Raw genomic sequence first — 14,114 nt, 5'->3', positions numbered from 1 at the left:
CCTACTGCCTTGCCTTGCTTCTGAAAATACTGTAGGATGCAGAATTTTGATTAGCTAATCCATCTTCATGATACAGAATTTGTGGTGCATGCCGAAAGAATCCAGGTTTTTTTACTGCTAATCCTCAATCCCTCCTAAAAATTCACAAAAATTATGTAAATTGAAAGATAATTAAAAGGAATGGAGAAATCATCCCAAATTTTTTGTCTTATGCATTAAAAAACAGTACTGATTTAAAAACAGATCTTGCATGCTCCTTACACATGTGTTTAAGTTTCAGAAGTGAAATTAATATAGCACTACTAAATGCATGTGAAAGCATTTTGTCAAAGCAATAGCAAGGATCTGGGAAGCCATACCATTCATGTAACACTTTATTGCATTGCTATGGAGACATGAGTCAATCTGGATAGATTTCTTGGTGGGGCCCCAATATTCTTTTCAGCAAGAACAGGATAATTGCCACTGACTGCCTCTGTAATCTGCAAAATGTAACTGTGACCAGTTCAGTTCCACTGAAAGCAGAGCAGCTTTCACAAATGGAGGTGGAATGGCTGTAAACAAATGGGCCTCTCTTGATTCTTCCTCTTCCCAAATGTCAGATCTTTGGCTCTCAGTACCCATCACCTCTGTGCAGCTCTGTACTGTGCCAGCTGTGCCTTACATTGCACCAGCTCTTTGCCCTGCTTCCTCACCTCCACAACTTTTTCACAGAGAACAAATTTAGATCTCTTTCTCCCTGCTACCCAGAACCACAGATCAGGTAAGGTTAGATGGGACTACATCTGGTCTAACTTCCCTGTTGAAGCAGGGTCAGCCTCGAGCACATTCCACAGGACTGTGTCCAGTCAGCTCTTGAGTACCTCCTGGGAAGGAGACCCCACTACCTCTCTGGACAATCTGTTCTAGTGCATGGTCACCCGCACCACAGTAAAGTTCTTCCTCCTGTTAAGGTGGAACTTCTGTGAATCACTTTGCTTGTGTATCAGCATTTCTTCTTGTCCTATTGCTCGGCACCACTGATAAGAGCCTGGCTCCATCCTCTTGACACCCTCCCTTCAGATATTTATACGCATTCATACGGTCCCCTCCCAGACAGCTCTTCTCGACACGGAACACCCCAGCTCCCTCAGCCTGTCCTCACAATAGAAATGCTCCCAAGGCCCATGCTCTCTGCTGGACTCACTCCAAGAGCTCCAAAACTCTCTTCCCTGGGGAGCCCAGAACCGGACACGTTACCAGTCAGCACAGGCCCAGGCACGGTACCGCACCGCACTACTTCCACCCCGGGCCGCTCCGCCAGGAAACCTCGCGATATTTCCCTCCAGTCCTCTGCCGCCGGTGAGCCCACGGAGCGCTATAGCAGCGCACTTCTCGCGATACCCGCGCGGCCGATGCTCGTGCCAGGCGGGGCGGGGCCGGGCGGACGCGCGGCCGTGGCCGCGGGCTCGGCTGTCCTGGGCTGCGGCTCTCCCGGGACCGCCCGCGGTGCGGGGATGCGGGGTCAGGCACGGGGCTCTTCCCTGAGGCGCCCTGGGGGCTCTTGAGGCGCCCGCTCTGCCGTGACCCGCCCGGCGGAGGGGCGGCGACGGGTCCTCAGCGCACCGGTGTCCGTCGGCCGCCGGTGGCTCCGCCCGCGGGCCCATCGGGCTTTGAACAGCCAAAAGTTAAAATGTGTGATGATGATATTCCAGGTAAGCATCTTCCGTGTGTCTTGCTCTACAATATCCTCGAATTTTGTTTTTACAAAAAAAAAAAAAAAAAAAGAAAATAAAAACGAAGGGAAAACCAAACTTTACGCTCTGCATTAAATGGTCAACCCTCACTAGTTAAGAGAGCATTCGTAATAATTCCATAGAGGAGTAGTGGTTGAAATAATTCCACAGTAGTAGTGGCACATTTTTTCCACTTGTAGTAGGAGGGATGAGTACAGGCAAGCATCTTAAATACCTGCTTTCATCATTGGTGGCAAGTGTACTATACCCATGCTAGGAGGCCATACGAGATTTTTTTGGTTTTGTTTCTAAAGGCAGTGGTCCACATGAATTACGGTTCTCATTCAAAAGCCAAAACTTGGTGAATCAGGTTAGTTAAAGTAAGCAGTTCATGCTTTGGCTTTAAAAGCATTATTTTCTGGCCTTTCATAAGAAATGGTGTCCTTAATACCATTTTTTGTCTTAGCCTGTGTGAAGCCACTGTGTAAACTTAATGCAACAGAATCTGGATTTTGCTTTTTTTCCCCTATACATCTGTTATTTTTGAAATAATGGTGTTAGAATGAATTATAATTTTATGTCTAGCTCAGCCTTTGGTTGTAAACAGTAGCTGCTATTTTGATTCTAGTGCTACCTTCAATAAAGTGCTTCATATGAAGTTGTATGCATTTTGTCAACTAAATTTACATCCATTGTTTTAATAGTGAAGAAATTAAATACTCTGTACATCAGAACAGTTTATCACTATGTGTGTTTGGTTTTTTTTATAGACCGTTGGTGTATTGGGGAGAAATGCCTTGCCCCTTGTTTTGAAAATGGAAAACTTCATGAAGGAACAATAACTTCTCTTGAAAAGGACAAGAATGGAAAATCATTTGCTGTTGTATCATCCTTGGAGTCTGAAGAAAGGAAGATACAAGTGACAAAACTTTGTAAAGTCAAAGACAGTAGAGGACCCTGGAAGAGCTTAATATTTGATGAGGCTGATCTGGAAAAGCCATATTTTCCTGACCAAAATCTTCCGTCTCCTGCGGTTGCTTTTAAATTATCTGACAATGGTGATTCTATCCCGTATACAATTAACAGATACCTGCGTGATTATCAAAGGGAAGGAGCCCAGTTTCTGTATAGACATTATGCTAATAAAAGAGGGTGTATTCTTGGAGATGATATGGGCCTTGGAAAGACAATACAGGTATTTTTTTGTTTGTTTGTTATAATGGAGAATATAGTATTTTCTGGGATCTGTAAATCTTTTTTAAAAAGCATTGTATTTATGAAGTTTAAACTTCCCTCTGCTGTTGCAGAGATGGTTGAGGCAGGACATGATGTCCAGGACAGCACTCAGAGCCAGGAGCCTGTTGCTGATTTAAGACTCACTCCTTACAGGCCATAATACTGGGATGTGGCTCTTTTTAGTATAAGTATGAGTAATTACGATAATTAAAATGTTAGCGTGTTGAATTTACTTTGAGGATTGCTACCTGCCCATCATGAAAACAATTTGCACTGGAGTACCCTAAAAGAACTTCAGCCCCTTATCTGACTCTTGCTTTTAAAATACCTTTTTCCTTTTTTCCTGAAAACAAATAGTTTCACTGTTTTGGAAATGCAAAAGAACTGACACTTTTAGTCCCATCTCTGGTTATAGTGCTTTGGTATTCCATGGTACTTCTGTCACTCTTTTGAAAATGCAGTTTGATGTGGAGAGATGAGAGGACAAAGTATAGCTGGATTTTTTTCATTATGCTTAGAATTTGTGTGATTTAAATTACTTACTTTTTTACTTTTTAAAAAACTTATTTTACTATAATTAAGGTGGTTTTCTGTGTGGAAATTCTCTATAGTCTTTCTGATTTAAAGTTAGCAATTTGTGTTCTGTGGAGGCTAATCTTTGTCCCACTCTCTTTACTCTTGCTCCATGTGTCCAATGTAAGCTCATTCCTTCACTGACAGGTATTGACTATGGTATCTATTGCCCTTCCACTTAAGAGAAGGTTGACAGATGCCTTTCAGCACAAAAAAGTGTTGTCCTCTAGCAAACTTAATGAGAGGAGTGGGTAAACTCAAAACTCTGCATAGAAAGTTTAGGGATGTATCATGGATTTGTATATATAACTGATGATGCTCTGTTAACAGATGCTTATTAATACTAAACTGCATTCATTTTAAGCATGATCATGTTTATTGTCCATGGTAGTTGAAGAACTCAGTAGTTATGGAAAACTGTTTCTATTCAGAACTGCAAATAATCTGATTTCATGTAGTAAGAAATATCTATCTATCTATCTATCTATCTATCTGAAAGACAATAGTAAATTTGGAGGGGGAGGAACTAAATTTAGTTGTCTTGATTGTATCTTGCATTTTTGAGTCTCAGAGCTGATTCTCTAGGCACATTTATCATACAGTGACAGTGTGTTCTTATGTGGAATTTACTTCTGATGGCTATTTTTTTTAACCTGTGTCAAGCTTTCAGAAGAAAGGTAGAGATTTTCAAAGAATATCTTATGTGAAGAATATCATATGGAAGAATAACAAGAAGGGACTCTGTAAGTACATAGGTCAGAAAAGTAAAGTTGAGGAGTCTGATCTGAGGCAGTGAGCAAACTTGTGCCTGACCAGTCCAGTGACCTTATCTAATGAAATTATAGTAATGGTCAATATGGGAAGATAGGTGGATGTCTCTGCTTCTGTAGGGCCTTTGATATGGTTCCACGTGACATTCTTACCTCCAAACTGGAGATACGTGGATCTGATGGATGGACAGTGAGATGGATAAGGAATTGGCTGGCTGGCTGAATGCAGCCAGAGAGTTGTAGTCAATGCCTCTGTGTTGAGATGGAGGCTGGTGATGAACGATGTCCCTCAGGCTGTGTTTTGGGACAGGCTCTGCAATATCTACCTCAATGACACAGACAGTGGGATCAAGTGCACCCTCAGCAAGTTTCCAAATGACATAAATCTGAGCAGTGCAGTAGACACAGCAGAAGGAAGGAAGGGTTGTCATCCAAAGGGACCTGGACAAGCTTGAGAATTGCGCCCATGAGTACGCTATCAAGTTCAACAAGTCCAAGTGCAAGGTGCTGCACCTGGGCTGTGGCACTCCCAGACATGAGCACAAACAGGGAGAAGTTGTAGAAAGCAGCCCTTACAAGACAGGCTGGGGGATTCTTGTGGGTGAAGAGCTGGACATGAGCCAACAGTATGCAAGTAGCAGCACTTGCAGCCTGGGGGTGTATCCAAAGTAGCATGTCCAGCAGGTCAAGGGAGGTGGTTCTTCCCCTCTGCTCCACTCTTCTGAGACCCCACCTGGAATGCTGCATCCAGCTTTGGGGCTCCCCAGCGCAGGAGAGATGTGGATCTGTTAGAACAGGTCCAGAGGAAGCCACAAGGTGTTCCAAGTAGTAGAGACTCCCTCCTGTGAAGAGAGGCAGAGAGATCTGGGGCAGTTCAGCCTGGAGAAGAGTAGGCTCTGGGAAGACTTCATTGCGGCCTTCCAGTAACCTTTATGTTCAAGGCCAGGTTGGGTGGGGGCTTGAGAAATCTGGTCTAATGAATGGCATTCTTCCCCATTGCAGGGATTTGGAACTAGGTGATATTTTTAAGGTTTCTTCCAGCCCTTACCATTTTATGATTCTGTGATCTTGTGTATCTTTTATAAAACACAGTGTTTATGTTCAATTTCAGCATGGGAGAGACAGTTCAGTGGATATGAAGTAAAATGGTAGAATTTGGTTGTTTAGTAAAGGTTAGTACGTATGAAAAAATAAATCTGATCTTCATCAAATAACTTATATAGTCTTAGAAAAAAGTTGACTTATGTTGTAAGTTGGCTGAAACTTACTGTTGTTGAATTAGAGGATGATTAATGAGATATAGACTTTTCTAGAAATCCCTTGAATTCTAATGTTTTTTGTACTTCTGAACTGATTTTTGCTTTTAATGGCCTGACCATATGGTTCATTCATATCCAGCTGAAGTTTAAGTGAAGGCAAATAGAATAATGTTGTTTCTTAGTGTGATTACACTAGTTTGCTATCGAGGCATTTAGGTTGCTTCTTGCTTTATTTAGAAGAACCAAAGGTTTCTGATGATGAGTTGCTGTTTCTCTGCCTTTGCTACTCTTAGAAATTTGTGATGCAAATTCTTCCAAGAATGAAGACTGTGGAAAAGATGTGACAGATTTATTGTTCAGTTGAATTTGATTCTAATTCTTAAAGGATTAAAAAGAAAAAAAAAAGTAAAAGTCATTAGTTAAACAACATGTACAAACTGGAAGTTCATCTTGACCTCTGTTTATGAGATATAAGGTATAAAAATTTTTGGGTTACTTTGATTCTACATGCCTTTCTTTCACTCTGTGGCCATAGGTATAATGAATTTCTTCTCTCTTCTGTCCATCTAACTATCCAGGCAGATATTTTTTCTGCATTCTGCTCTCCTGACTCATCATTAGAGGGAGAAGGTTGTTTTTTGGGAAATGAACAGTTGGTAGCTTTACCTCTATCCTGCTATAAGCAGCTGTGTAGCAGCTGCAGAAAGGGGGTGGTGGAGCTGGCTGTTCTGAATGAAAGGGGCCTGTTGAGTTTTCAAAAGATGGGCACCTCTCTGATGATGCATCTGGTCCTTGCTGCTTCTTAGTCCATGGATACCATTTGTCCCAAGTGGATTTTGGATTTTCATGTTCTGGCCAGATATTTCTCTGCTTTCTTCCTATTTTGGATTATGATAGGAAGAGTTTGGAATATCCTGTGCTGGGATGCTTGTCCTTTCTGTGGTGTATTGTAATAAATATGTTCTCATAATCACCTTGAGTGGTTTGAGGCACTTGGGAGAATATAGCGTAAAAGAAAAAAATGGGTTTGATGTCAACAACATCAAATTTGAAGGAATGGAACATACGGAAAAAGGCATATTAGTAAAAAACAATCCTCTAGCATAAACCTCTTCTTCCTTTTGCAGAAATAACATTGAAAGGATAGTTAGAGGAAATCTGTTCCTTCTGTTTCCTCATCTGAAATTCAAGTACCCTGAAAAGGAGGGGGGTTGCAAGACAAGCGTCGTCTGTATTTTTTCCTTGTTCATTCATACTCTGTCTCTTGTGTATTTTTGTGACTTTTCCACTTAAAGAATAAGAGTGAGATAGAGCAATTAATTGTTCTTATCGTTAATTCAAGGAACTCTTGGGAATCCAAGGGGGGGGTCCCATTTTAAAACTAAATTTATTTAAAACCAACAAACATCCCATGCGTGCAACCACCCCAGGAGAAAATGTCCCCCCACCAAACAAGCTTCTGAAGTCTTGTCCAGGATTTTGTCCTAAATAGGTTTTTTTTTTTGTGGGATTTATTTAATTTCTTATTGTACCTAGTCACTGAGAGTTGTTTTCTTTCTCAAGGTCATTTCGTTTTTGGCTGCAGTGTTGCACAAAAAAGGAACACATGAGGATATTGAAAATAATATGCCAGAATTTTTACTGAGGACAATGAAAAAAGGCTCAGATTGTAACCTCAAAAAGGTACAACTTTTAGTGATACTATCTTAAGGATTTTCATGAAAGACAATACTCAGATTTGTCTGTTTGTTTGTTTGTTTGTTTTAGGAATTTATGTAGATTAATTTTTAAAATTCAGCTGCTGATGTGGGATTTCATGCCTTTCTTAGTACTGTTTGGGAAGCCTTCAGTTTACCAGACTGTCATTGTGCCTTCTCTCTCTAGTTGTTGTTGTCTAATCTGTTACTGCTGTTCATCTGCACTGACAGAAAACATTTGGAGGTGTCTGGGTTAGATGTGTGTCTAAAGTACATTGAAAAGCCCATGTCAGTGAGTAGAAAATTTGTTGTGTGATGATATTTTTAAAGTTAAAAAAGCACATGTATCTATAATAACAGGGTATTAATTAAGATAAATCCATATGTAAAATGTATTGCTAATAGCCTTGTGACGTCCTGTATGTTCTTGATTGTCTGTCATAATGTCGGAAGTACGTCTGGCTGACAATCTAGGTAATCAAATGCCTTGTCAGCAGATAAAAGATACATATAAAAGTTCTATGTGAATAAGATACATCTGAAGATCATTTTCATTTTACCCATTACAGAAACCATATGATTTCTGTTTTCCATTGTTGTTTTTATTTTGCTGGAATAGTTTGAGTATTTGACTGGCATAATGTGTCGTATGACTGTAGCTCTGTGAATAAAGGATATGTGTTCCTCAGGTAATACAGGCTGAGAAGAAGGGGTGAAGGGATAGCACTTTATGTGCAAAGAAACAGGGATGCTTCTGACTAAAAATAAGAGAAGAATGTCAGTTTGAGGACAATTAATGTTGAAACAGGTCACAGAGAGGTTGTAGACCTCCATCCTTATGGGGTTTTGAAGACCTCAGTTGGGAAATCCTGGCTTTGAAGTCAGCGCTGCCACTGCTTTTACGATAAAGTTGGACTGAAAATGTCCCAAGGTTACTTTCTAACTTACTGATTTTATTATCCTGTGATGCTAAATGAATTGTGTGAGCTATCTTAATTTTTTTAACCCTTTTCAGGACTAGTGTTTTCAAGTCACATGATGACTTAGAGTTGTGGATTTGAGGAAGCTGCTTATCCTCTTCATGCTTTTATTTTCTTTTATTTGTAAAACATTTTATGGTATACAGAAGGTGTAACAAAGCAGAATGATACTATTTCACATCTTACTGCTGTTGCTAGAGTATAATTTGAATAAGTAGTGCTTTTTTTATTTAATTTTAGAATTGCAGTATTTTTCTGCTGTATTATATACAAACTGATTACTTTTGAACTTATATTAACTTTAGATATTTTCCATACAGCCTTTGAAATTGCAGGATTAAGCATTCAAACTGTTCAGAGCAGTCAAGTGAAACAGTCAAGATCTTGACTTCCGTTTTTGAGAACTTGCTATTGTTGTAGTTTTTCAAGTGATACTATTATATATATTTGTTTTCAGACTTTCCTTATAGTGGCCCCTCTTTCAGTGCTGTACAACTGGAAGGATGAGTTAGACACATGGGGATACTTTAAGGTCTCTGTCTTACATGGCAGTAAAAAGGACGATGACATGAGTCGCATCAAGCAAGGGAAATGTGAAGTTGCTCTTACAACGTATGAGACACTCCGCCTGTATTTGGATGAATTTAACAGGTAATAGTTTTAATGTGTTTTTTTACACACTGAATTTTAACTGTCTAATTGTGCATTGTTCTTTTCAAGTATTTGTTTCTGTGTAATAAATTTACTGTTAAATCCATTGACTCGCTGCTGCAGAGAAGAATTCCTGTACTATTGAATTTGTCCTGTACTTATCCTGAATTTAACTGTTAACTGAATTAAACAGTTCTAGTGGGTTGACCCTGGCTGGACAAGGTGCCAGGTGCCCACCAAGGTTCCCACCAAGCCACTCTATCAACACCTTCTCAGCTGGACAGTGAAGACAAATTAGAATAAAAAGCAGTTCTTTTGTTTAGATAAGGCAGCTTACTAAAGCAAAAGCAAAAAATTAGGCATGCACAAACAAAGAGGGGTAAAAAAAGGTTTGTTTTCTACTTCCCATCAGCTAGCAGTGTTGAGCCACTTCCTGGGAAGAGGGGCTTCTGCACATAACAGTTTGGAAGCCTCTGGAAGGCAAACATCATAAATAACAAATGCCCATTCCTCCTCCTTTCCTTAGCTTTTATATCTGAGCTGATACCATCTGGGATGAGTTATCCCTTTGGTCAGTTTGGGTCTTATGGCCAAATTTTGTCTCCCCCCCCCCTCCAAGATCTTCCCCATTCACAGTCTACTGGTGTGGTAGAAATGTTGAGAGGTAGAATCAGGTACCTCTGATGCTCTGCCAGCTGATGACTGCTCAGCAGTCCCCAAAGCACCGGTGTGTTTGAAGGTGTGTTAACAACACCTTCCCAGCTACCCACAGACCTCTGAGAGCTGCTGTGGGAAAATTAACTCCATCTCAGCCAGGCTCAATACAACTGTCTTTGTAATAGGACTCTTGGTAGCAATAAGTATTTGAGTAGTTCCCACAAAACCAGTCTTTGCTGGTAACACAGTTATGAAATGTTCTCTGAAAGATGCAGGAATTGCCTGCCTGAAAACTGATGACAGCTAAAATATACATAGAAGGTGTTTCTGTCTTTTATTTCACTGTAAGGAGAGCAATCACCTGGAAATTTTAGCAAATGTTCAAAAAGGTATTTTCCATGTTATTTGCTCTTTTCATCAGCTTGATGAAATTATTGAGCCCTAAAAGCTTTTGAGATTTAAACCCACACATTTCTCATCCAATCCTAGAGATTCTTTTCCCTTATGTTGTCCTGGAAGTAGGGAAGTAGAGTTGTGTCAATGGCTGGTAGTAGCAGCTTGCCCTCAGCAGCTGATATAAGTGGATCTGCAGATCTTGGCATTTTGGGTGTTGGGAAAGGTCCAGGCCCCAGAGAATACCCTAGTTGTCTGGAGATCCATCATCAAAATAATCAGATATTCATCTGTGTGCTCAGGTCTAAAGTACAGAGAGCAGAGAAGTAGAGATAGAAGAGTAAAGTAGTTTTGTTATCAGCTGCCTAACTGTGTTCTTTCAGAGGGAATCTTCATGCTTGAGCATAGAACAGACTGTGGTCAGAAAGTAGGTGCATATGTGGAACAGAGCTGGTACGTGACTGCCTGCAAATACATTTCTTCAGCACACAGGTTTACCAAACTGTTTCTGCAGAGGATGTGACTGGATGGGCCTGTGATCTTGACACCAGAAGCAGCTTTGTGTCTTGCTTCACTGCAGTGATGGATTGGCCTCAAAAGCTGCTCTTAAATAATCAGCCATCAGCAATAATACATATACTCAGTTATGCATGTGGAAAGAGCTAGGATATGAACATCTGTTAGACTTTTCAGAAACTCCCAATTTTTAGCAAATTTTGGGAATGTAGGAACAAATTTATTTAGTGGGTAGCAAAAATGCCCCAAGATCAGCCTTCATTAGTGAACTAAATGTAGCTTGCTCAGGAGACAGGCTTTCTACTAAACATTTCTAAACATGTCTGTTTCAGGTTTTGCAGCGTATCAAATTGGGTATGGTTGTTTTCTGAAATATTGATATATATGAAGTGAACTCACAAGTTTGTAAATCTCTTCCTAGGGACTTGAAGACTTTTTTTATATTATCACTGTATACAGGTCATTCTACCTCTAAGTTTTATTCTTGAACTGGCTCCAAAATATCTTTTTGTCACTGCTTATAGCTATGTTCCTTCTCATCACAATCCCAAAATATTAAAATTCCTCTGCTATATTGGTATTGTATAGATATTCTTGAGTGATACCTTCTTGTAGAAAACCATGCAGATTGAAATGTTTCCAGTCCACTGATAGTTGTGTGGGATAATTTTTGTTGGGAAAATGAAACATACCTATGTTAAGCGTAGTTAAGTAGTTTACCTTCAGGGACTTACTTATTTTTTGTAAATCTTAATTATGAATGGAATTAATTTTAGTGAGGTGTGCTGGATTCAGTGGTCTACAGATTGAAAGCTGCTTTCTTCACAGAAAGCTTTTGATTCAGGTAACAGTAGCTAATTCATTTGGGGATATAGTTTAGCCATTATGTTCAACTATGCTAATAGAATTTTGCTAAAAAATATAAATATAAAGAAATGGAGGGGTATAATACAAAACACCAGGAAAATCAAAAAGTAATTATGTGTTATAGTACCATCACAGCTATTTGTATGGCTGATTTCACTTTTTGTATGCTGAATGATGGGACAAGTAATGTCATTTAATGGAATCTTTTTTGTTCTGCAGTATAGAGTGGTCTGCTGTGATAGTGGACGAAGCACATAGAATCAAGAATCCAAAGGCTCAAATAACTCAAACCATGAAGTCATTAAAATGCAATGTTCGCATAGGTCTTACTGGAACCATTCTTCAAAACAATATGAAGGAACTTTGGTGTGTTATGGACTGGTAAATAAAATATTTTCTTTTATGGTTAAATACTTTTGTGTGTTAACTGTGCAGTGTGTTTGGGGCAGAACTGGGTGATATGGACCCATCTGTGTTACAAAACAACAACAACAAAACATAACCCTCAACCTCAAAACACCTGCTTTCTTTTGAGAATATAACTTTCTGGGAAGGTAAGCTCCTGGTATTTTATGGTTACTTAATATGTTTGGAGTTCATCCCAGCTGGCTTCTTTTGGGAATTTGGGAAGTAGTTAATACTATTCTTCCTCCACCTCCCATATTACCTTATTTTTTTTTTTTCCTAAGGACACTCTTTTTTTCTTCTGTCCATCACCCAGTAGATAGGGAATCATTACACAGCCCTAACCAACATAGTGCATTTGTTCTGCCCAGTATGTGCAAGTCATTCTGACCTACTTGGAGGATGAAAGTAGTAATATTTCGGTTTTTTTTCAAAATGCACAAGTGCACATATTTAAAAAGTAACAGCTGGAAAATCTTTTAATGATCTTGGAGAGGTGCAACTGACCATAGATACAAATCTGAACCTCCTTGGAATGCTTTGCAGAGGAAGAACAAAGCAAACATACTTTAAATATAAGGATACATAGAACAAAAATAGCAGGAGGAATATTTTAAGCTTAGTGTTGCATCTGGTTCATTAAAACTATGCTGATGTTGTTAGTAAATTGTTTCAACGTGTAATGCTGCCAACCATTACTAAATTCTTTTTACTATTGGTTTTCTCAAGATTTTATTTAGTTAATTGTACTATCTGCATATTCTGTTTTCATAAAACCAGTAAAAATTGAAAACATGACTGCTTACCTTCCAGTTTAGGCTCCTCAACACAAGCAATCTTGTAGTTTAGAGATTGTATATGCTTGTGATTTCTGTTGTTCTGCTAACTGTTTTGTCTTGAGATCACAACCCTTTTCCTAAAGGGTATGTCTTAACATTTGAGAATCACAGAAAATGAGTGAAAAATGGCATGTCTTAAAATAGTATGTGTTTCTATTTTTACTTTTTGTAATTTTTAGTAATTTCTCTATCTAGTGACTGCTACTTTAAGAGATCTTGCTGTTAGCCAGAAAAAAAAAATTATGGTATACTTTAAACCAGTGAATCAATCCCCCATCCCCTTTTGTTTTTTAATAGGGCTGTACCAGGACTTTTAGGTAGCAGAGTACATTTCAAGAAGAAATTTTCTGATCCAGTGGAGCATGGCCAGAGGCACACTGCAACTAAAAGAGAGCTAGCAACAGGTCGTAAGGCCATGGTGAAGCTAGCAAGAAAAATGTCTGGCTGGTTTCTGAGACGTACCAAAGCGCTTATCAGTGATCAGCTGCCAAAAAAGGAAGACAGAGTAAGAGTGCCTTCACATTTCAAATACAATGCTTATGAATGTATCTCTTCTTTTTGGTTTTCTTGTTGTATTTTCTCTTTTACATCATGTCTGTAGTTTATGGTTTTCTCTTCATCTTACTAAATTAAGAAGAATCCATAGCCTTGGAAAAAGTGCACTTGAAGTAGTGTGCTTTGTTCACATAATTACTATGATTGCACATTGAAATGGAGTTAATCAAGCATGAAAATGCTCAGCTACTCTTCTGACTAGTGATTTACACATCTGTTTTATGTGTGTTTTTGTCTTTATCTCTGCAAACCCAAAGCAATTGAAATTGTATGCAAAACTTCTGAATTTGTATCTTGACACTCTGTGTATGGAACAGTATGCTTTTAACTCCCTAATTTTTGATCTGGAAATAAAAGAAAAATCTAAGACAAGCTGATTCTGTGATAGGTCTGTAATCCTGTTCATCTGATGCAATTGTAAATATTATATGAAGTGATAATAGTTTATTGATATAGCTAAGAGTTCTGCTAAATCTTTTCTGCTGAGTTGACAAATATGTAAATTTGCAGCTGGTTTTATTTTCAAAATTTGGATTTTTTCTTCATCCTTAGTTTATAATAATGTCATCTAGCCTGTCTTCTGAAGGAAAGATTAACACAAACATCAATCAGTCACTTTTCTGAATCTAGCAGGTTTTATTCTTTTCATTATCTTGTTAATGTGAGTATATGTTCAAGTTACTGCTGTATTGTTACAGCTCAGCATGGTGCTGCTACTGTGTGGATAGCATAGGTTAAGGAATGATCTTGGGATTTCTGTCTCCTGCTGCTTAAGACTAAAGATGTTATGGAGATGCCACCCATGGTCTTTAAGAAGAGGGATCGGAATTTTGGCCCATAGCACTGTGTAGATCCTTGCATTCTCATTGTTTATTCTGTTTGTCCTGCTTGCAGCAGTGCCCTATAACAGCTAATGTCTAAAAAGGGGAAAGAAAGGGCAAATTAAGCACCTTGAAAAGCAGATAGAAATCTATAATTAACATTATGTATTTACTTCTCTC

At 39.0% G+C, this 14,114-nt stretch overlaps 1 protein-coding gene across 1 annotated transcript in view; it reads left to right on the top strand.

Moving 5' to 3' along the window:
- Positions 1-1,497: 1,497 nt before the first annotated feature.
- The window catches only part of ERCC6L2 (ERCC excision repair 6 like 2), a 52,961-nt gene continuing 40,344 nt past the window's right edge, over positions 1,498-14,114 (top strand). The window contains exons 1-6 of the mRNA XM_062513165.1: positions 1,498-1,694; positions 2,486-2,910; positions 7,117-7,236; positions 8,688-8,881; positions 11,534-11,695; positions 12,856-13,063. Of these exons, the coding sequence (XP_062369149.1) occupies positions 1,673-1,694; positions 2,486-2,910; positions 7,117-7,236; positions 8,688-8,881; positions 11,534-11,695; positions 12,856-13,063 (1,131 nt within the window). The 5' untranslated portion in view covers positions 1,498-1,672. The remainder of the gene's footprint in view (positions 1,695-2,485; positions 2,911-7,116; positions 7,237-8,687; positions 8,882-11,533; positions 11,696-12,855; positions 13,064-14,114) is intronic.

Source organism: Cinclus cinclus, chromosome Z, assembly GCF_963662255.1.
Source record: "Cinclus cinclus chromosome Z, bCinCin1.1, whole genome shotgun sequence".
Classification (NCBI taxonomy): Eukaryota; Metazoa; Chordata; class Aves; order Passeriformes; family Cinclidae; genus Cinclus; species Cinclus cinclus.
This window is presented reverse-complemented; position numbering and strand designations above follow the sequence as displayed.